This window comes from Lolium perenne, chromosome 7 (genome assembly GCF_019359855.2).
Source record: "Lolium perenne isolate Kyuss_39 chromosome 7, Kyuss_2.0, whole genome shotgun sequence".
Lineage (NCBI taxonomy): Eukaryota > Viridiplantae > Streptophyta > Magnoliopsida > Poales > Poaceae > Lolium > Lolium perenne.
Genome location: NC_067250.2, coordinates 154,083,120 through 154,107,859, shown reverse-complemented (window position 1 = coordinate 154,107,859; position 24,740 = coordinate 154,083,120). Strand labels below are relative to the sequence as shown.

General features: G+C 41.5%; 1 protein-coding gene across 4 annotated transcripts; it reads right to left on the bottom strand.

The window, feature by feature from the left end:
- Nucleotides 1-14,281: 14,281 nt before the first annotated feature.
- LOC139833042 (uncharacterized) lies at nucleotides 14,282-24,382 on the bottom strand. Of its 4 annotated transcripts, none has more exons than XR_011748079.1 (4): nucleotides 23,892-24,381; nucleotides 23,026-23,082; nucleotides 15,097-15,153; nucleotides 14,282-14,615 (listed from the first exon to the last, which is right to left on the bottom strand). XR_011748079.1 is itself a non-coding variant. In XM_071823148.1 (4 exons), the coding sequence occupies exons 2-3, from the start codon at nucleotides 21,939-21,941 to the stop codon at nucleotides 15,098-15,100; spliced, it is 1,392 nt and encodes a 463-aa protein (XP_071679249.1). In that variant the 5' UTR covers nucleotides 21,942-22,544; nucleotides 23,892-24,382; the 3' UTR covers nucleotides 14,282-14,615; nucleotide 15,097. The 4 variants fall into 4 exon arrangements, 2 of the variants coding, with proteins under 2 accessions (XP_071679249.1, XP_071679250.1); XM_071823148.1 differs by lacking the exon at nucleotides 23,026-23,082 and adding an exon at nucleotides 20,606-22,544 and having other exon boundaries at nucleotides 23,892-24,382; XR_011748078.1 differs by lacking the exons at nucleotides 23,026-23,082; nucleotides 23,892-24,381 and adding an exon at nucleotides 15,961-16,577.
- Nucleotides 24,383-24,740: the final 358 nt, after the last annotated feature.

Here is a 24,740-nt window from a genome sequence, read left to right as displayed (position 1 = left end):
AGACGATTTCAGCAAACGAACTGAGTGCAAAACTACGGCTACCTAGCGAACAGATTTTATTTTAGGCTGACCAGTGGGTTTCCCCACTTTGTATTTTTTTTCTTTTTATTAATAAAAAGAGGGAAATATGTACAAAAATTGCTGGAGAGCAGCAACTAAAAGGATCATAGATCCCAAATAGCAAAATATATATAAAATGTTCTACCCATGATATGATTTCCTCTTTGCCTTATGAACAAGGAGAGCAATTTCATCCTTGAATCTCTTGTGCCATCTGTAAATGCTTGGGGGGGGGGACAGATATATCGAAAGCAATACAATACCAACACATTCTTTCTTCTTTTTTGCCGTAATTCCGCCGATCTATTAGCAGTGCAAAGAAGTCAAAAGTAATAAGATTACAAACAGGTCCATAGACCACCAAGGCCGTACCTGAGAATACGGAGGGCCTGAGCAAAACAAGAAATAGAGGACCTCAACATGATCATTGGCAACTAAAATGATTTTATATATACTACTCACTCCATTTCAATAAACAATGCACCCTTGTTTTTCGTTTTTTATCTTCGAAAAAATATTAATCTATATCTCTCTATTTAAAAATGATGTTTCAATTTTATGTAGATATACATGTATTTAGATGAGTTTAGTTTGCAGATACATGCAAGTTTTGATGAAGTTGAAACATATTTTTTCAGGATGAAGTATATAAAAAAATTGATATAAAACTGGTATCATTAGAAAGTATTTTCCATCACGATTCTAACAATGCTGCTTATGTATTATATGATCGTGATATTGTTGTCCTATTTATTTGGTCAAGGTTCACATTGAAATGTGGTAAAATAAATTAAAAGAAGTGCATCGTGTGAAAAAGCAATCTAAGAATTCAAAAGTGCTAATTGTTAGTCGAAACATGACATCTTTCAAAAATGAATCTTCAATTAGTACTTCATAAAAATCACTGAGACAAAATATTAATATTCATTGGAAGACTAACTGAATTAGCTGCACTCGCGATGAAAGAGAAAGAGAAGATACGGGTAAGAGCAAGTACAATAAGGTACAGTCTTTTGTTTGTTTGTTTGGGTTGCTCATCAAGCTTATCGCTCGATACAATAAGTTACAGTCAGCGGGAGTGGTGTTTTGGAACATGGGTGCATAGTGGGTGGTATCATGGAGTACTATAATAGGTATGCTATATCTATACTCCTATATAGTGTAGCAATTTTGATAGTTTGAATCCAAGCATCATAATGCAATCTCTACTGTTGATTGTGCACCATCGGACGGTCTAAAACATTGGGATTCGCAGCTACAGTAGCACCCATCATTCTCTACGTCATTCTGGAAACATCTATATATTTGTTCTAGCCAATTCACGCTCCCTCCATACGCGACGCTGCTGGTCACGGCCCGACAACAAAACTCACGGACGCCTATGCTCTCCATAGATCAGTCAGAGTTGAGTGCGATGCATGCGAATGGTAGTCACGCTCAAACTTCAGTCAGAACCGAAAGTGTGGCGAGTAGGTCGGTAGCACTGCACGGACATGCAGTTGCATAAGTGCTGGTACGTTCCCTATAGGTGGCACTGGGCATGGATGGGAGGATAAATTATTGAAGATCTGAATTTTGACAGCTAAAAAGAAATAAGTACAAAACCTAAGACGTGCAAAATTCAATAGTATATTCAAGAGCACATACATGCAAGAAAATTGCAATTCTGCATGAGAAATACAATTCAATGTTAGTAATACATAGTTTTCCCACATTTTACGCTATGCAAGCTATTTTGAGTTGAAATTGTAACGACTGATTTTTAATGTGCAAAGCACATGAAGCTGACTAGTTTATTATAGTGGAGTATTGAAAATGGCATAGAAGGGGATATTGCGAATTGAGAGTGGCATAAACACAACTTCAGTTTTTGTAATGGCATAAACACAACTTGTGAATTGAGGAGTGGCATAGAACCAATTAACCGTTGTTTCAATAACAGCCATCAAAAGCCGATCGAACGCACGAGGATGGATCCAAAATTTACCCATTTTTAGTTTCACAGGAAAATTTTAAACTTAAAATTCGAACTGCCTAGAAGTATTTGAAAAAAAAATCCAGTAAATCTTATATGTTGGGTTATGCATTCTGGGGGAGTTTCATCAGATTCAGCCATATTGTTTATCAATAAACCTCATTTTATGTTTTACAACCAACTTTAAACTTAAAATTCAAACTGTCCAGAAAAAAGAACAACATTCCAAAGAAATCTTATACTATATTTCTTCCGCATTCGGGAAAGATTGGTCGGATACAAAAAAATAGTTTGGGAATAAACATTGTTTTAGTCTGGACACGACTTATTGTAGAGTGATTTTTGGTTGGATACATTCATGTGCGTTCGATTGGCTTTGGATGGTTATAATTGAACCAAAGTCAACGCTGGACTTCGACACGAACGTCATCGGAGCTGCGTCAAAAGTCCAGCCATGACTTTGTCTCAATAACAGCCATCAAAAGCCGATCGAACGCACATGAATGGATCCAACCAAAAATCACTCAACCGCTGGAATTTTGACCTGAAAGTCACTGAAGCTGTGTCCATACTTGCCCAACAGGTTGTGTATGAATGTAAACCAACATATCAGAGCAAACAGGTCGAATATAAAACTATATAACTAAATGCCACGTTATTCTTTATCGAAAAAATGCCACGTTATTTGAGCCGATTTCAGCAAACCAACTGAGGTCTATTTTTTTAGGCTGGACAGTGGTTTCCTCGCTGTGTATTTTTCATTGTAATAAAAAAGAGGGAAAAGGTTACTGGAGAGCAGCAACTAAAAGGATCATAGATCCCAAACAGCAAAATCTAGCTAAAAAGTTCTACCCATGATGATAAGCCATGATATGATTTCCTCTTTGCCTTACAAACAAGGAGAGCCATTTCATCCTTGAATCTCTTGCGTCTTCTGTAAATGCTTGGGGGCGAACAGATCAATCGAAAGCAATATAATACCAACAAATTTTTTCTTCTTTTTGGCCGTAAATCCACCGATGTATTAGCAGTGCAAAGAACCCAGAAGTAATAAGATTACAAACAGGTCCATAGAGGACTGGCACCAAGCAATGACTACAGACATTGGGCAATGGTGAGCAGTACAGTGTACAGTACAAATGAATTCGAGCAAACAGGTAAAGCGGAAAACAATGTCTGCCTATGTTTATGTTATCTTTTTTTGAGATCCCGGTGGGGTTAAGAAAAAGGCTAGACTATTATAGATCGCGTTTCTTTTGGCAGAGTGATGGTCATAAGCGTAAGTATAGGTTATCGAGGTGGGATATCTTGTGTCGCCCTAAAGACCAGGGATGTTTGGGAATTGAAGTATTGGAACTAAAGAATAAGAGTCTAATTAGTAAGTGGTTGTTTGAACTTTTGAATGGAGACGGGGTGTGGCAGGAATTGCTTCATAACAAATATATTCAATCTAAAACATTATCTCAAGTAAAAGCAAAGCCACTTGATTCTCCTTTTTGGAAAGGTTTGATGAAAGTGAAAGATGATTTTCTTAAGCGTGGATCTTTCAAAATTGGCGATGGAAAGAATACTAGTTTCTGGGAAGATAAGTGGTTGGGGAACGCACCTTTGTCACAGCAATACCCATCTCTTTTTAACATTGCTGAAAGAAAACATGTCTCAGTTGCGCATGTTTTAGAGAATAACCCTCTTCAGATTTCATTTAGAAGGATTCTAACACCCAACAAGTGGGTTCTCTGGTTAGAATTAGTGGAACGTCTTATGCATGTTTGGTTGTCTAATGAAAATGATTCCTTTGTTTGGGCTCTAAATAGTTCAGGCAATTTTACTGTAAAGTCATACTATCTTGATTTGTTACAAGATAAAAGCAACTTCTTAAGGAAATATATTTGGAAAATGAAGGTACCGCTGAAGATTAAGATCTTTATGTGGTTTCTCTATCGGAGAGTTATTTTAACCAAAGATAACCTTGCAAAAAGAAATTGGCAAGGATGCAAGAAATGTGTTTTCTGTGATAAGGATGAATCTATTCAACATTTGTTTATTGACTGCCCTCTAGCTAAGGTTGTTTGGCGCATAGTATATATGACTTTCGGTTTATCCCCACCTGTGAATATCACTCATCTTTTTGGTACTTGGCTTAGTGGTATTGCAAAGAAAGATGTACTGCAGATTCGTGTGGGTGTATGCCACTACAAAGGAAACCAATTTTTTTGACAAATCACTTTCGTCATGTTAAGGCCAATTTTCGTCAAGGATTACTTCGCGGTGACAAAATTTGATCGTCATGGGGTTCGTCAAGGAAGCTCCGTCATAAAATATCGGGGGTGACGGTATGCATTTTTTCGTCAACGTCAAATGTTTGATGGTGACGACCTGCAAATTCGTCAACATCAAAGGTTCATTGTTGACAGACAGGTTTGTCACGAAAAATTGCAACTTTCGTCAATATCTAAATCTTGGGAAGTTTCTGATTGGTCCAAAAAAAGCATACGTGGCCTTACATGTGGGTCCATTTGGCTTCTGACAACATGGGTCCGACGGCGCTGACATGGATATCTGTCATGTGGGACCGGCATGGTGCTGACTGGTGGGACCCACAAAATATTATGACAAGCTGGACCCACAATATTCTGACCGGTGGGATCCACAAAATTCAGACAAGTGGGACCAGGTTGTTGCCAACATATGGGTCCCAATAATGCTGACTGGTGGAACCCACAAATTCTGACAAGTGGGACCAGAAATTGGTGCCACGTGGTTTCATTTAATAGTGACGTTGTGACATTTTCCGTCACCTTTTGAATTTGACAAAATTTGAGAGCATTTGAATTATTTGCGAAATTTGGGAAACAAAAAAACTGGTGAAATATCAAAAAGTAGACAATAAATATCATACTTAAATGGTGGCACAAGAAGTATATATTTCTCTCACAGACCGAAAGATTCATAAGAAAATTACAATTGGAACACAAAGAAATTAAAAGACCTATGATTAATAATGTTGTAGGACGGTGGTGCAATAGATTAGTTGCCCTGGGATTGAGACATGGATGGTGGCTGGGATGTCCTCAAGAGCAAATTAAGCACGGCATCCATTTCTGTCAGCCTCTTTTCATAAGCCAGAGTCTTTTCTTCTTGGGCTTTCTTCACAGCTTCAAGTTCTTCCTCCTCGCTTCTTCCCGATCTCTTCAAATTTTTCATCTTGTTCTTGCAGTCCTTGCTGCATCTCATCGTAGTACGTTTAATTTGCTGTATGGAGTTCTGCTCTTGATCTCGCGATCTTTGTTGTAGCTCTCGGATGCGTGTAGCTGAGACAGAAGACTTCCTGGAACTTGTTGCGACGCCCAATCTTGGTAGGAATGTGCTATTGCAGGTGGTGGATGGGCTTTTCTCGCTCAGAACTAGCTGAACAATTTGCAAATCAGTCAAATCAGGTTCATCTTCATTGCGTGGCGCCGCATTTTTTGCCACCATTTGATCCTGCATAAAGATTACAATCATTGCATGGACAACATACAAAACTGGATTATATTATATTGTGCTAATAAGAAATATTTCTTACATATGCACTTTTTGCTTCAGCACTCATAATGTTATCCTTGTTAGTGTGTGTGATTCTAAAAATTCAATTGGAGAGGTTTCTTCTTCCTGCTTAGCCTTCTCGCTTGAAAAAATGTAGAATGCACATTACCATTGTACACCGTGTATGACAGAAGTATGAACTGTATTGGGAAATTCAGAACACTTACTAGATGTTCCCAGTGAGCAACATAGCTTCGAGATCCAGGTGGTATGGAACTGTTTCACACTTCTCTGTTCTTTCCATTTATTACACACGGTCCCTATGTTCAGGTACATGCATTTTATTTATCCAGATCAGAGAAATGTAAGAATTCGGTGAGTCGTTATTGAAAGGAATAACGTTTATGTACACAGTACTTCTCATCAAACCATCTTTTCACCAGTTCTTTCCAGCTTTTCTCTTCTACATGATCTGGCTTCTTGAGATATGCTTGCTCCAGTGTGAGATTTTTTATTTTCGGCCAATACTCCTTTTTAAGCCTATATCGGAACTGCCGAATACTAACTTGCAGCATATCAGTGCACACATCTTGAGCCACCTCATCATTTTTGTCCATATTAAACTTTCCCTTCAAAATAGTGATGCATTAATCAGTAGATTATTAGATAGTTGATCATGTAGCATACTAATTAGGTTAAACCAAGATTGTACAGGACTCACCGCTACTGTGCTTATAGCATGAGGAATGACATGTTTGAGAGTTTCATCTTTCTTGTACTGTGTCCAGTGTGTTGCAAGCGGCATTTTTTCACGGATGTGAATACCAACCTCATTGCTCAGCTTTGCTGACTGGACATAATCCTTGGGTCTCCTGACACCAGCAGTGAATTCAATTGGCATCTTATTGCCACCATGTCTTCTTGTGTACTCATGTAGTCCATGGCCCATGGTACGTCTGCATCCACCTCTCTTTCTCTTACTACCGCCAGATGTTGTCAATGTCTCTGAAAGAAGAGATATGAAATGATTCTCTTTTATATGAAAATATGCGGTACAGTGTTTAGTTTTTACAAATTTTCATACCTTGCCGCTCAAAGTTTACAATTTGATTGTCCTCAGGAGATGAGGTGCTGCCTCCAGATGTCATGATCTGGTTAGGTGAGGGTGCTCCTTTAGTGTTCAGACCAGCAGTGGCCGTCGGCTCATTAGATGACCCAGCTTCAGGTTCAGTTGTTGCCATTGATCTTGTTGCAATGTTGGATGGTGCAACTTCAGGTATGGATCGCTTCTTCTGTGCAACTATTGCAGAAGAAGCAACTATCTGCAAGCAAAGTAGAGGCTACATTAGTAGGAAACATTTAGCATGTACGTATTTCCTATCATAGTTCAGACATAGTTCCACAGACACGAGCTGAAGTTTTGCAGACAGTGCGCTGATCCTCATCCGAATGAAGATCATCATCGGCGGTAGCTATCTCTTCGGATTCGGTTCATACGAAGGGTCCTCTTCGACCTCCATCTCTTCATGATCTGTGTCCTTTAGATTGTTACTAGTTCCTATTTGTACCCCACCATACACTAATGTACGTGCAAAACCGAGAGAAATCTTTACGAAATTTGTGGCTGTGTCCATATCTTTCAGCGAAAATGTTTTCCATGCGTACTACATTTTCTTGCATTTGTTTCTCCTTGGCAAGCTCATATGCCGGCTTGACGGGGTTTTGTGTCTCCGCTGAAATAATCGGAAGAGTGGAGCGTGAACAAAACATAAGAGGGGGCCAATTCCATAGAAAACAGCAAATAATTGTCTTTGCAAAATATTGTACAGCAGCAAATGATTGAAAACATAAGAGTCTACGTATGATGTCGGCGAACAAAACATAAGAGGGGGCATATGCCAGGCTAAGGGACATCATGTGCTTTTAGATATCTACTCGTAACAAATAATTGACACATGAGACTCCCCTCGCACCTTTGAATTATGCATGTCTGTTGATAGCTGGTTTGATCATTATTGGACAACTACCACCTCACATGGTGGATACTACCCTTCTGGTTGCTTGGCGGGCTTGGTATGCACGTAATGAGGTATCGGTAGTTCAGTCCTATACCGATAGAAGTTTAGATATGTGCTGATAGAAGTTCAGATATGTGCTGATAGAAGTTCAGATTTGTGCTGATAGAAGTTCAGATATGTGCTGAAATTTGATTTTTGACTTTTGAAAGACATAGATAAACAAAAATTGTGGAAATAAATAGACTGATGAAACAAAGTACATGATTAAAAAAACTTCATTACATTGTTAAGACGTGCATTGCACGTGCAAACTAACTAGTTCCATAGAAAACAGCAAACAATTGTTCTAGATCAAACTCTGCTTCCCTCTGAAACTGAGGAATAAAAGTCTGAAGCAATGTTGTTGTTCACTGTAGCTCGTCAGGCTGTTTTCGACAACGGCTGGAATTAGTTCAGCTAAGTGTTTCGGTAAACAATTGTCTATGCAAAAGATTGTACAGCAGCGGGATGGCAAAGATTGTATAGCACGGCATGATTGTCTCTGCAATAAAAACGATAAACCCTATACGTATGATGTCGGGATTGGATCTATCAAATATGCAAGATCTAGATATAGGTCAAACGGGCGTGGTAGACATGTAAAACCGATCTCTCGATCTAACCATCCGAAAAACACAACAACAAGCCGATCACCGACAGATTTACCTTGGCGTTTCTTCGAGCCGGGCGCCTTCTTCGGCGTGTGTGCGCGATTTTCCTTCCCCCCGACGTTTCGACGACTGCCGGCCATGGCGACCACCGGCCGGGGAGATAGATGCGAGATGGAAGAACGTCCGGCGAAAACAGGCCACATACTGTAAGGATTACTCATACTTCCAAAAGGACTGAAGCCGTCTGTGGCAAAACCTAGTCTTATGTTACGAGGATCTTTAGCAAACCAATCAAACTTGCCATCAAAGTGCTTCCATGCCTCACCATCAGCAGGGTGCCTCAGTACATTGGGCTCAACAACCCTCTTCTCTTTGTGCCATCTAGTATGTGTCGACATTTCCTTTTTAACAAATAGTCTCTGCAACCTTTTAATTATAGGAAAGTACCTTAACACCTTGTGAGGGATTTTCTTTTTCCAAGAGGGTCTCTATATCTTGATAATCCACAAACATGGCAGTTCGTATCGTCCTTGTGATCTCCCCAAAATAAAGAACAATCAAACTTGCATGCATGAATTGTCTCATAACCAAGCCCAACATCTGAAAGAACACTCTTAGCATCAGCATATGATTTGGGAAAGTCCACATCTGGCAAAGCTGTACGTAAAAGCTGAAGTAAGAGATCAAATCCTCTGTTTGTTATCCGGCTGTATGATTTGACATGAAGGAGCTTAATAATGAACGACAACCTCGTGAAAGAGGTGCATCCCTCATAAAGTTCTTTTTTCGCTGACTCAATTAGATTAGCATACAGATTTGGCAGGTCAGGACCTTTATTTCCAGACTTCTGCAGTTCATCGATCATACTAGACGAATCATCAACATAACAATCACCATTGTCTTCCTCTTCATCGTTGTCACTATCATACGCACCATCATCGTTTCTATCCCGCCCTTCGTCATCACTAAAATCTTCCCCATGTCTAGTCCATCTTGTATACGTCATGGACATACCTGAACAATTGCAGTGATCCTCGACTATTTTTATATCCTGACGTATCAGATTTAGGCAGTCCTTGCAAGGGCACAAGATTGGTTCATCTGTATTGTCCAAGTGTTCTCGCGCAAACTTGATGAAATCCCTAACACCTGCCATGTACTTTGTTGTGAACTTCTTGGTGCCATCAGTTATCCAACTTCGATCCATTGCCTACAATTCAGTTAAGAACATGCCAACGTTCTTCAGAACAGATCTTGACAACTGATTAAAAAATCTAGACCTAACGAACAATCAGGAGAACTCACCGATGATGCGTCTCGCCGCCACCACAATGGAGCCTTCACGGAATTCTTCTCACCTCGACGAGAACCCTAGTCGATTCGACTGTTAGCAAGAGCACCTATATAGGCCGTGTCTGCTAGCGGCGCGACTTAAACGAGGCACCCTCGGCCGACATAAATATTAATAAGGGAATTATTATGTCGTAACATCTAGATCACACCATTGAAATAAATATGTAGAATAGACTACTTACGGATCTAGATCAAAATTCCATATCTACCTTAGCGGTAAGACTCCGCGTCGGTCACGCCGAAGCCCTTGTTCGATTCTTCCAAACCACAATTTTTACTTAATTAAATATGTTCCTGACAAGTGGGTCACGCATGATATATAAAACTAATAACATTTAATAAAGTAACTTAGTATTATTTCGTCACCTCGATCTTTGATTTCGTCACCTATTAACAGACACGATGGAAGCCCTTCCCGCTTGGGTAATGGGTGACGATTTTTTCTTGACGAAAAATCATACCGTCAAGCATTACCTTAAATGCTTGACGAAAGATGAATTCGTCACCTATAAGGACACATCCATGACGGTATGCATTTTTGTCACCAGGGTTTTCGTCAACAAATCCCCCATCTCTTGTAGTGTGCGCTTTGATTTGGGCTATATGGAATGTGCGTAACGAAGTGGTTTTTAACAAGCCGAAACCTCAAACTTTCTTGCAGGTAATTCCTTTGGCTATTCATTGGATCCGTACGTGGTCTTATCTCCAACCAGAGGATCATCGGGCTACCATGGAGTCTGGGTGCAACCGACTGGAGATGGTCGCACGGGATTTTTACAACCAGTGTGGCTGGCGACATCAGCTTAGATTAAATCTTTGATGTTTTCTTGGAGACAACTTCTTTGTTTATTTAGATGGTTGATTTTAGTCTCAACTTTAGTCGATGAGTGAGATGTAATAAACTGTAAACGCTGGAGTCTCTTTTAATAAGGTAATAAAGCAGCCATATGCATCATTTTGATGCAGAGGCTGGGGTATTATCCCCATTTCGAGAAAAAAGAAAAAAAACACATCGAGAGGAAAACAATATCAACCGATCGATTCGAACGAACTAACGAACTTATAAGGGCTGGGCGACGGCGACTGACTTCGATTGAGCTATAATGAATCATACTTGCCCAGGCCTGAAGATAGCATGCATACCGTGAGGATCTACGGTGACTGCTACTGCCGGTGCAGGCGGAGAAGAACGGCGCCACCAGCGATCGCCGGGCGACGCGGCTGATAGACAGCGTGGGGAAGTTTTGGTGCGCGGCCTGGTTCACCGAGGGTGTGTCTAGAGAAGAACAGGTGCCGAAGGAGGTGTCTAGAGAAGAACAAGGTGGGCTGGGTCTTTGGGTTAAAGGCGAGCGTTCGAAATATTGGGCGCGCGTTCGAAAGTTTAGGTGCGCGAGGAGGTGTCTGTTTGGTGAAAATTTCCCGTCCTCTACTTCTTTTTTTTCTTTTGAGAACACAGTACAACGCAGACGCTCACAAACACGCACGTACAAACACCCCTATGAACGCACGCACGCACGCACACCCTACCCCTATGAGCACCTCCGAGGGACTGAGCCGGCATATCTTGAGGTTGACGAAGTCACCACTGGCGCCTCCTCTTCTTTTTTGGGCTAATCTATTTATCTATAATATCTATCTATACCTCTATCTATCTACATGTTTTTTAATTTTTTTCTATTCTATACATGAGTTTTTGAATTTGAATTTTTTCACTCTGTCAGCCTTCCCGGCCAATGCTCATTTGTAGCTTAAAGGTGCTATCTACCGCTCATCATACAAGGACTCTTCAGATCTAACTACTGTGAATGCACGTATTCGTCACCCATGCTTCCCCTTGATGGCGATGCCGAAAGAAAGCCCGAAACTCTTTGGAACCCTCTAGATACTTCGGGGTACCTCACTGCTCCACATTATTAAACAGGCCTTTTCTGACATGGGAAGTCAAAAGTTGGGGGCTCCATCCAGTACATATGAATGCTCGCTAGCTGCATGGTCAAGAAGCAGACTAGAGTAAATCATCAATTCATCAAATCAATTGGTGTATATTTTTTTTAGGAGCTAAGACGCCGGCATGAACCATTTTCAAGCATTTAAATTCCTCCTGCCTGAAAAATGATTCTTTAGATTGACATCAACAAGAGAACTCTTTTAGAAAGAGTGAGAGAAAGGGAGATATGATTGCATACACTATTCTTAGAAGGGAAATCATGTACTTGTTCATGGAGAGATACAAGTATATCGACTATCTACACTACAATTTTGAAATAAAAGAAACAAAATTGCAAATGTCTATTCTAACTAGATATGTTGATATTTCTAAATAGTACCAAAGCAATACTTATTCTAAGCTGGGCACTCAACTTCTGAAATGCGCGAGTATTCGTAGGTCGATTTTTTTTCGTTTTTATTATTATTACTAGGCAGCACATGTGTTTGCCCGTCCAGTGAAACTCTTTCATTTCATTTTTCTTTTCCGCAAGGTCGAGAGTCGGAGGAAGAGGGATCACACGGGAGGAGACGAAGGGAGAGCAGTCACGGGGCCCCACTTATTTATGGTGTCTACATTTTTTCAGGTGATACTGACTGTTGTGCAGGGTTGTCAGTGCGCAGGGGGTGCCCCAATTATCCAATTGTTGGATAATTGGAGAGATGGAGAGAGAGAGAGAGAGTCTTGATGCCTCTCTCTTGACAAAGAAGATGGCTGGGAGTTTGCCTACCTAGCGTACGTGACTTGTGCTCAGTGAAGTGTGGGACCTCACGCATGGGAACCACACGTAAGTGACAGACTTGTTGCTCTAATAACTCGGGTGATTATTATATTGTATTAGTACATAGTTTCCTATGGATCCTTCTTAGTCACTCCAAAATGAAGCTTTTGGGAGGTTTTTGAAATTTCCATGTTTGAAACCAAAACGACTTCTCTTCATGCATGCTTGACTTCATAAGACAGAGTTTAGCTAGGGGTATGGGGTAGATACATGATTTTCCTGGTTTGAATATGTCTAGACCTTGTCTATCAACTTAATTGAATGCTTACTATATGACATAAGAAGACTATGTGCCTTCTATATTCATTTTTTTAATTTTTTTCTAAAATTTGTATACCCATTTGAATCTTGGTCAAATTCTAGGTTTCACCAAGATTTGAATAAGTTTAAAACATGAATATGAAAATGTAAGCATGTATGCTTCTTAGTCACTCCAAAATGAAGCTCTTGGGAGGGTTTTTGAAATTTCCATGTTCGAAACCAAAAACCACATATCTTCATGCTTGACTTCGTGAAACAGAGTTTAGGGTTAGGGGAAGATACATGATTTTTCTTGTTTGAATATGTCTAGACCTTGTTTATCATCTTAATTGAATGCTTACTATATGACATAAGAAGACCTTGGTTTTTCATTTATTTATTTTTGAATTTTTATGCCCATTTGAATCTTGGTCAAATCCTAGGTTTAACCAAGATTTAAACAAGTTTAAGACATGAAAATGAAAAGGGAAGCCTGCATCCTTCTTAGTCACTCTAAAATGAATTTTTTAAGAGGTTTTTGAAATTTCCATGTTTAATTTGAAACCCAAAACCACTTCTCTTCATGATTGACTTCATCAGACAGAGTTTAGGGTTAGGGGTAGATACGTACATACATGATTTTTTCTGGTTTGAATATGTCTAGACATTTTGTTTATCAACTTTAATACTTTACTATATGATCGACATAAGAATGCTATGTGCTTTGGTTTTTCATTCTTTTGATTTTTTATGAATTTTTATGCCCATTTGAATCTTGGTCAAATCCTAGGTTTGACAATGATTTAAACAAGTTTAAAACATGAATATGAAAATTAAGCATCTATCCTTCTTAAGTCACTCCAAAATGTAACTCTTGGGAGGGTTTTTGAAATTTCCATGTTTGAAACCAAAAACCACTTCTCTTCATGCATGCTTGACTTCATAAGACAGAGTTTAGGATTAGGGGTAGATATATACATGATTTTCTAGTCTGAATATGTCTAGACCTTGTTTATCAACTTGAATGCTTACTATATATATTACATAAGAATGCTATGTCCTTTGTTTTTTCATTCTTTTGATTTTTTCTTGAAATTTTATACCCATTTGAATCTTTTGGTCAAATCCTAGGTTTGACCAAGATTTAAACAAGTTTAAAACATGAAAATGAAAAGGGAAGCCTGCATCCTTCTTAGTCACTCTAAAATGAATTTTTTAAGAGGTTTTTGAAATTTCCATGTTTAATTTGAAACCCAAAACCACTTCTCTTCATGATTGACTTCATAAGACAGAGTTTAGGGTTAGGGGTAGATACGTACATACATGATTTTTTCTGGTTTGAATATGTCTAGACATTTTGTTTATCAACTTTAATGCTTTACTATATGATCGACATAAGAATGCTATGTGCTTTGGTTTTTCATTCTTTTGATTTTTTATGAATTTTTATGCCCATTTGAATCTTGGTCAAATCCTAGCTTTGACAATGATTTAAACAAGTTTAAAACATGAATATGAAAATTAAGCATCTATCCTTCTTAAGTCACTCCAAAATGTAACTCTTGCGAGGGTTTTTGAAATTTCCATGTTTGAAACCAAAAACCACTTCTCTTCATGCATGTGTAACACCCCAAGACCAACTAGATCTTGGAGTGCTACCACGTTCACTACAAATATAAAATCACCAAGGCGTTTAGGAAAAATTTGACAGAGTTTCCTCTGTTTACGGTTACATTAAGGACAAGCATATTACAAGTATAGCAATATAACCAGAATCTATCACCACGACCAGAAGATGCAGCCCTCAAACATTTACTAAAAGAGTAATACCACCAGGATGACAATAACCGGACAGGCAACTAACACAGTCTTAGAACCAGACTTCCACATAAATTATAACCAAGAGCATAACTCCTAACGGACAAGTTTGTTGGTCCAAGAAAAATGTGATAAAAGTGTGAGACGTGAAGTGATGAAGGTGAAGGTGCTACTCCCATTTCCCATGCATGTCATCCTCAAGGATTACCTAAAAACATAGAGGCAACAAGGGTGAGTATAAAATACTCCGCAAGTACAAAATGAAATAATAAGCCATGCATAAATCAGGACAACTAAAAAATTCATCCTGTACACTTGTCATAGCGCAATGATCATCTTGTATGCCTACATGCTCTTTACTTTCACTTTACTTTGCGTATACCGGTATCGCTTGAGTGGACACCCGTCGGTATCCACTCACTCCAACTTGTGGAGGTTGCCTACAATGTGGACCTCGGCCCATCATTGACGGTCTCAGCGCGCCTACCTCAGTAGGTCACAACACTATGCACTTTCTTTCAGATGTTATGCAAATGCAAGCGCAACTTTAACCTTTGAATCCTTTTGCCAAATCCACTTTATTTCCACACATAAAAAAATTATCCAGTCACTAGAATAAACAACATGTGCTAGAAAATAAGAGTTAACTGAGGAGAAATATGCAATGTATTATCCCATCATGCACTTACCTCAACCGCGGGGCACAAATTGTGAATTGTAGGACTCCGAACCGGAAGTACCAACACCTGTTATAAAACATATGCCACACTCAAAACACATCGTCGTTTCAAAAGTATACAAGAGAATAAATCTTCGCTCCTACACACAAGACTATCACTAGGCTTCATAAAAATAAACATAGGGCAAGTTCTAAATACTACAAGGTAAATCTGGACCTTAAAGATTCTGCCGGCTATGACCAGCTCAAGACCACTATTGTTTCCTCTAATAGTAATCTTTTAGTAACACGTACAGTAAGAGCAAAACTGTTAAGCCACCGACTCGCTTCAGCAAACACTCCAGATATATCTATGTACAGCCCAAGGAATTAACTCACCATGCAATAACTAGGAAAGATAGAATCTATTTTCTATGGGCTGACAAGGATGCACAAGCTTACTGTACTGTATCAAAAGTCTACAGAAATATGGCCACTACAAGACATTAAAAGTACAACAGAGTTCTGGGCACTAGAATCAGTCCCATAGGGCTTCGATGCTTGACCAAAAGATTTACTCCCAGGAAATACGGAAGTACAACAAGAAAATATCCCAGAAACTAGAAGGAGCAGGGTAGTTTTCTAACAGATTAGAAATCTAATAAAACTGAAATTTCCAGGATTCCACAAATACTTGCAAATCCATCGTAATACAGCCCCACTAGCAGCAAAACTATATGTCAAAAGTACTAAGCACAACCAATTATACAGGTGCCAGCAGCCACGATCAGAAACTACAAAGGAGATGCAAACCACTAGGCCAATTCTACACAGAAAATAGGAGCGATCGGCTAATGACCCAAGAAATCAGAGAATGGATGGGGACTATGCATACCTGACCACCTTGCAGTCTTGGCGAGAGGGTTTCACGCCGAGACGAACCTGTCCGCGGAGAACGCCGTCGAGGCCTTGATGCAGCGGCGACGGCAACCAAACGGCAACAGCGTTGAACGGGGGAAAACGCAGCGGCGGCCGCCTGGGCGCTAGCACTAGGAAACGGAAACTACAGGGGGCAGATCGTGGCGACGGCTTCCAAACCTACCCTAACATACGTGGAGACACAACCATTGTACAAGCCCAGCTCGGAAACAACAAGAAGCTCAGCCCAACCCGTCACTTGGTTCATGATATAGGAAGATACAGGGACGTGACTAGCTTTTTACTGCCAACTATACAACTCTAAAAACATAGATCGTCAACCCAAGTACGCACTCACTATATTTAGTTCTTCCCTTTTTCTTTTCTTTTCTCTAACACTTCCTATTCCTAAAAAGCATAATTAAACTATCCTCAAAGTTCTATTTCTTTTTCTTAAATATGTCCAGGAAATTGGCTTCAAAATTTTGGGATATTACATTCTTACCCCCTTAAACAGAATTCGACCCCGAATTCTTCCTCGTTTTTCTACTCGCCAAACTAAACATAACATATAATATCACAACCATGAATCACATACCAGTCATGAACAATTCTGGATATTTCTCACGCATGCGAGATTCGAGCTCCCAAGTCGCCTCACGCTCGGTTTGTTGCGACCAAAGAACCTTCACATACTTTAACGTCCTATTCCTCATCACCCGCTCGGACTCATCTAGTATCCTCATAGGGCGAACCTCAAAGGTTAAATCTTGTTCAATCGTAAATGGTTCCATGGTAATCTGTCGTTCTGTATCACGAAAATGCTTCCGCAGCATAGAGACATGGAAAACATTATGCACGCCTTTCATTGTCTCGGGCAACTCAAGTCGGTAGGCCAGCTTTCCTACTCGTTCCACTATCATGAAAGGTCCAATGTACCGCGGACTAAGCTTTCCTTTGATGTTAAATCTTATAACCCCTTTAGTGGGCGACACCCTTAAGAGTACTTCCTCACCAACCTGAAACTCAACATTCGACCTCTTGGAATCAGCATAACTCTTTTGCCTGCTTTGTGCTGCCAACATATTCTGTCTAATCTCTGCTACCCTCTCTGTGGCTTGCTGAACCCAATCTGGTCCTAACACTGCCTTCTCGCCCACGGCATCCCAACATAGGGGAGACCTACACTTTCTTCCATACAAGGCCTCGTAGGGTGCCATCCGTACATGGTTTTAAAGGCGCCAAGGCGTCCCAAGGCGATGGGGGGGCGCCTCAACGCCTAGGCGCTCAAGGCGCATTGCAAGGCGACGCCTTTGAGGCTGCCTTGCTGGAAGCAAAGCATCAGCTAGGTAGGATGAGCAGAGGCAAGCAGAGGCAAAGCAGGCAAGAAGAAGTGCATCACATACACACACCAGACACCACCAAGAGAAGCTGTCATGGAAGCTGTACGTTGTTTCCCCTCCGGGAGAGGGATGTACCAGTGGGAGGAGTCGCCAGAAGCTTGGCCAGAAGCTTGGCCGGAGCTGGGGAGGCCGGCGAGATGAAGGACCCGGCAGCAGATCTGGCCAGAGTTGGGGAGGTCGCGTGAGAGGAGCTCCCCCTCTCTCTCTTCCCTCTCTTTCCCCTATGGATGGCCCTCAATTTCCCTCCCAGCCCGCCATTTCTGTTTTCCCCTCCTGCCAGCCCAAAGTTTCCCGCGCACAGAACAAAGGCGTCCAGATTCTTGCAAGGCGGCGATTTCACGCCTAGGCGACGCCTTTGGACGCCTTGGAGACGCCTTTGGACGCCTTGGGCAGAAAACAAAGGCGACGCCGACGCCTTGCCCTCCTGGAACGCCCGGACGCTTAAGCGTCGCTTAGGCGACGCCTAGGCGACGCCTTTAAAACCATGCATCCGTATGCTAGCCTGATAACTGTTATTATAAGCAAACTCCACAAGTGGCAAGTGATCCTCCCAACTCCCCTGCCAAGAGAGGACACAACACCTTAACATATCTTCGAGTGTCTAGATTGTACGCTCTGATTGGCCATCTGTCTGGGGATGAAACGCCGTGCTAAGTCTCAATTGCGTTCCCAAGGCACTTTGCAAGCTCTCCCAGAACTTTGATACAAACTTAGCATCCCTATCAGAGGTAATGGTTTTAGGAACCCCGTGCAACCTCACAATCTCCCGCACATATACTGGTGCTAAGTCACTTGCAGAGTCGGTGGTGCGGATAGGAATAAAATGAGCAACCTTGCTAAGTCGATCCACGACCACCCAAACTGCATCCTTCCCTCTCCGTGTACGAGGTAAGCCAACAACAAAATCCATGGCAATGTCATCCCAGGGCCATTCCGGAACCTCTAAAGACTGCAGCAGTCCAGCTGGCCTCTTGTGCCCAGCTTTTACTCGCTGGCAAACTCCACAAGTGGACACATACTTGGCCACATCAACTTTCATTCTTTTCCACCAGTAAGTCCTTTTCAGGTCCTGATACATCTTTGTCTCTCCAGGATGAACGGTGTAGGGGGTACGATGTGCCTCCCTTAGAATGTCCTCCTTCACCTGAGACTTCTGTGGCACACAAAGACGGCCATGAAACCGGACAGCCCCAGTCCCATCTATTGTAAAATCACCAATTCTACCTTCTAGGATCCGCGCTCGCACTTGTTGCAGCATTCGATCACTTTGTTGTGCCTCTCTCACTCTATCTGGAATAGCTTGCAGGATGAATTGTGTTTCCTCATTTGCTACACCAGCAAAACAATATGAGATCCCCATCCGTTCAAAATCAGCAACAAGACAATCTAAAGTGGGAGGGACAGACTTGCGACTAAGAGCATCGGCAACCACATTCGCTCTACCTGGGTTGTACTGGATAGTCAAGTCATAGTCCTTTATCAGTTCTAGCCACCGTCTTTGTCTCAAGTTCAATTCCTTCTGTGTGAAGAGATATTTGAGACTCTTATGATCAGTAAAAATATCACAAGACTCTCCATAAAGATAATGCCTCCAAATCTTGAGTGCAAAGACCACAGCTGCAAGCTCTAGATCATGAGTAGGATAGTTCTGCTCGTGCTTTTTCAGTTGCCTAGAGGCATAAGCAATAACCTTACCATCTTGCATGAGTACACACCCAAGTCCAATTAGAGAAGCATCCGAGTAGACTGTGAAGCGCTTACCCGGCTGAGGAAGGGTAAGAATTGGAGAAGTCACCAAACTATTCTTGAGAGTAGAGAAGCTATTCTCACATTCACTAGTCCATTGAAATTTCACATCCTTTTGGGTTAACTTTGTCATTGGCTTGGCGATAATAGAAAAATCCTTCACAAACTTCCTATAGTAACCTGCCAATCCTAGGAAACTCCTTACTTCCTTCACATTGGATGGTCTCGGCCAGTCCAAAATTGTAGAAACCTTGCTAGGATCTACCAAGATGCCTTGCTGGTTAATAACATGACCAAGAAAAGCCACTTCTGAAAGCCAAAACTCACATTTCTTTAGCTTCGCATAAAACTTATTCTTCCTCAAAGTCTCAAGCACAAGTCTCAAATGGCGCTCATGCTCTTCTTCTGTTTTTGAATATATGAGGATATCATCAATAAACACTACCACAAAGTTATCAAGGAACCGGTGTAGCATATTGTTCATTGTCTCCATAAATATGGCAGGGGCATTGGTTAGTCCAAAAGACATAACCTTATATTCATAATGCCCATATTTGGTAGAGAAGGCGGTCTTCTCAATATCCTCTTCCCGCACACGAATTTGATTATAGCCAGACTGGAGATCAATCTTGGAGAACACCTTAGCTCCATTCAGTTGATCAAACAAGTCCTCGATGCGGGGCAATGGATACTTGTTCTTGATAGTTACCGCATTAAGACCACGATAATCTACACACTTTCTCCAACTACCATCCCTCTTTGCGGTAAACATAACAGGCGCCCCCCAAGGTGAGACGCTTCGTCGTATCAAACCCTTGGCTAACAAATCATCCAATTGTTTCTTCAGTTCCTCTTGAAATGGTTGTGACAATCGATAAGGAGACATAGATATAGGTCGAGTACCAGGAATAAGATCAATACGGAACTCCACATCCCGCTCTGGTGGCATACCAGGCAGCTCATCAGGGAATACATCTGGGTAATCTCGTACCACTGGAATGGCTTCAATTAAATGTGTATTACTCGGTGTCTCGGCAAGAGCCAAAAGAAACCCTGTCTTGACTGTTCGCTGCCCAGGGAATAAGCTAGCCAGGACGAATAGAGAGTGTGGAGGGGCAGTTCCCTGAAAGATCAACTCCTCTCCGGATGGGGCTTGAAGTGAGACAGTCTTCCAAAAACATGATATCACGGCGCGGTAGCGATATAACCAATCCATGCCAAGAATAACATCAAAGGGCTTCAGCGGAATAACCATAAGATTAGCTACAAAGTCTTGATCATCTATAGATATCACACAACCAGGACAAACTATGGAAGAAGAAATAAGACCGCCAGGAGAACTAACGACAACCGACTGTCCAATCTCTTGTCGGGATAAATTGGCCTTATTTGCAAACTCTAGCGAGACGAATGAATAAGTAGCTCCAGAATCAAAGAGAACTAGTGCATCATGAGAATCAACCAGAAGTGTACCTGTAATGACATCTGGACGCCTCAAAGAAGCACTAGTCGGCATGGCATAGACCCCAGGTTGTGGTGGAGCAGAGGGAGTCCCAACACTATGTTGCGGTGGTGCAGATAACTGAAGCGGAGCAGACGGTGTAGGATACTGAGCTGAAACAAGCGGAACAGCCTGCCATACATAACCAGAAGGCGGTGCCCATGCTGGTGGATACTGTGGAGTAGAAGTAGGAGCAGCTGCTAGCATATGAACAGACCCCCTAGTTGGACCAGCCGTAGGTGTAGCAGGCGTCGTCTCCCACTTGATAATACAAGCGGGGTTTTCCCGACACACACGCCCCTTGTGGCCATGACGACCACAATGGTGACACTCCCCGGTCCAGGTGCACTCTGAAGCACGGTGTCCCTCACCACACTTGAAACAAATCATACCCTGCCCTGGAACGGGACGCAAGGGTGTGGACGCCGAAGAAGAACGGGGCATTGATGAGGACTGTAAACCTGATTGCTTGAACTTTGTTGTCTGTTGAGGACGATGATTTCCCTTGAACTTCTTGAAAGGGGGTCGTTGAGTAGACCCACTACCGCCACGGTTATTTCCCTTATGATCACCACCTGTGCCACTAGAACCTCCTGTACGGCCGTCCTCCATGGCAGTGAGTCGAACTTCCAACTCCATTCCTCTAGCCTGCTGAACCATGGACATGTAGTCATTCGGAGGCCTCGCTCCCATCACCTCTCTGTATCTAGAATTAAGTCCTCGAAAGAACGCCCTAGCCTTCTCTGCCTCATCATGCCTCACACGATCAACAAAGAGAACCATCTTACTAAACTCAGCCTCATACTCATCTACAGATAGTTTTTCTTGCTTAATGTTCTTCAATTTCTCTGACATTTCGTCCTTGAATGATTGTGGATAATACTTGTCGGTAAACTGCTGCACAAAAACAGCCCAAGTGGGCTCCCCATGAACAGGAACATATGCGTCACGAACTCCTGTCCACCATGCATCAGCAAGACCCTTAAGGTTGAAAGCCACAAAGAGAACCCGCTTGTGCGACGGTAACTCCATAGCAGCCATATACTTCTCCATGGTACTCAGCCAAGATGATGCATCCATCGGTGTCCCGTTCCCATGGAAATCGCCAGCCTTTAGTTCCAACCAGTTTTTCAAAGTAGTCTCTTGGCCATCATGTCCATCATTATTACCAGAATTGCCTCCATCATGATGACTATGTTCAACCTCTACATCAGACTCCTCGCCATGGTTATTGTGGCCTCCACGACCACGGGCATTGCGGCCACGGGTATTGCGGCCACGAGCGTGACCTCTAGCCCTCGGCGGCATAACTATACATCACATTATCAAATATCAGCCAAGCATTCATATAATTAAGGGCATAAACAGTATCAAAATAAAAGAGTACAATAGAAGCGTAAATGCAATGCATGACCCAACCCAACCTACTGTGCACTAGTGTGTCAAGTTTTAAGATTCCTTATTTTGTTTTCATACCACGGACCTAAAGCCCGCTCTGATACCAACTGTAACACCCCAAGACCAACTAGATCTTGGAGTGCTACCACGTTCACTACAAATATAAAATCACCAAGGCGTTTAGGAAAAATTTGACAGAGTTTCCTCTGTTTACGGTTACATTAAGGACAAGCATATTACAAGTATAGCAATATAACCAGAATCTATCACCACGACCAGAAGATGCAGCCCTCAAACATTTACTAAAAGAGTAATACCACCAGGATGACAATAACCGGACAGGCAACTAACACAGTCTTAGAACCAGACTTCCACATAAATTATAACCAAGAGCATAACTCCTAACGGACAAGTTTGTTGGTCCAAGAAAAATGTGATAAAAGTGTGAGACGTGAAGTGATGAAGGTGAAGGTGCTACTCCCATTTCCCATGCATGTCATCCTCAAGGATTACCTAAAAACATAGAGGCAACAAGGGTGAGTATAAAATACTCCGCAAGTACAAAATGAAATAATAAGCCATGCATAAATCAGGACAACTAAAAAATTCATCCTGTACACTTGTCATAGCGCAATGATCATCTTGTATGCCTACATGCTCTTTACTTTCACTTTACTTTGCGTATACCAGTATCGCTTGAGTGGACACCCATCGGTATCCACTCACTCCAACTTGTGGAGGTTGCCTACAATGTGGACCTCGGCCCATCATTGACGGTCTCAGCGCGCCTACCTCAGTAGGTCACAACACTATGCACTTTCTTTCAGATGTTATGCAAATGCAAGCGCAACTTTAACCTTTGAATCCTTTTGCCAAATCCACTTTATTTCCACACATAAAAAAATTATCCAGTCACTAGAATAAACAACATGTGCTAGAAAATAAGAGTTAACTGAGGAGAAATATGCAATGTATTATCCCATCATGCACTTGCCTCAACCGCGGGGCACAAATTGTGAATTGTAGGACTCCGAACCGGAAGTACCAACACCTGTTATAAAACATATGCCACACTCAAAACACATCGTCGTTTCAAAAGTATACAAGAGAATAAATCTTCGCTCCTACGCACAAGACTCTATCACTAGGCTTCATAAAAATAAACATAGGGCAAGTTCTAAATACTACAAGGTAAATCTGGACCTTAAAGATTCTGCCGGCTATGACCAGCTCAAGACCACTATTGTTTCCTCTAATAGTAATCTTTTAGTAACACGTACAGTAAGAGCAAAACTGTTAAGCCACCGACTCGCTTCAGCAAACACTCCAGATATATCTATGTACAGCCCAAGGAATTAACTCACCATGCAATAACTAGGAAAGATAGAATCTATTTTCTATGGGCTGACAAGGATGCACAAGCTTACTGTACTGTATCAAAAGTCTACAGAAATATGGCCACTACAAGACATTAAAAGTACAACAGAGTTCTGGGCACTAGAATCAGTCCCATAGGGCTTCGATGCTTGACCAAAAGATTTACTCCCAGGAAATACGGAAGTACAACAAGAAAATATCCCAGAAACTAGAAGGAGCAGGGTAGTTTTCTAACAGATTAGAAATCTAATAAAACTGAAATTTCCAGGATTCCACAAATACTTGCAAATCCATCGTAATACAGCCCCACTAGCAGCAAAACTATATGTCAAAAGTACTAAGCACAACCAATTATACAGGTGCCAGCAGCCACGATCAGAAACTACAAAGGAGATGCAAACCACTAGGCCAATTCTACACAGAAAATAGGAGCGATCGGCTAATGACCCAAGAAATCAGAGAATGGATTGGGACTATGCATACCCGACCACCTTGCAGTCTTGGCGAGAGGGTTTCACGCCGAGACGAACCTGTCCGCGGAGAACGCCGTCGAGGCCTTGATGCAGCGGCGACGGCAACCAAACGGCAACAGCGTTGAACGGGGGAAAACGCAGCGGCGGCCGCCTGGGCGCTAGCACTAGGAAACGGAAACTACAGGGGGCAGATCGTGGCGACGGCTTCCAAACCTACCCTAACATATGTGGAGACACAACCATTGTACAAGCCCAGCTCGGAAACAACAAGAAGCCCAGCCCAACCCGTCACTTGGTTCATGATATAGGAAGATACAGGGACGTGACTAGCTTTTTACTGCCAACTATACAACTCTAAAAACATAGATCGTCAACCCAAGTACGCACTCACTATATTTAGTTCTTCCCTTTTTCTTTTCTTTTCTCTAACACTTCCTATTCCTAAAAAGCATAATTAAACTATCCTCAAAGTTCTATTTCTTTTTCTTAAATATGTCCAGGAAATTGGCTTCAAAATGTTGGGATATTACAGCATGCTTGACTTCATAAGACAGAGTTTAGGGTTAGGGGTAGATATATACATGATTTTCTAGTCTGAATATGTCTAGACCTTGTTTATCAACTTGAATGCTTACTATATATATGACATAAGAATGATATGTCCTTAATTTGTTTTTTCATTCTTTTGATTTTTTCCTGAAATTTTATGCCCATTTGAATCTTTTGGTCAAATCCTAGGTTTGACCAAGATTTAAACATGTTTAAAACATGAAAATGAAAAGGGAAGCCTGCATCCTTCTTAGTCACTCTAAAATCAAATTAATTGAGAATGCTTACTATATGACATAAGAAGACTATG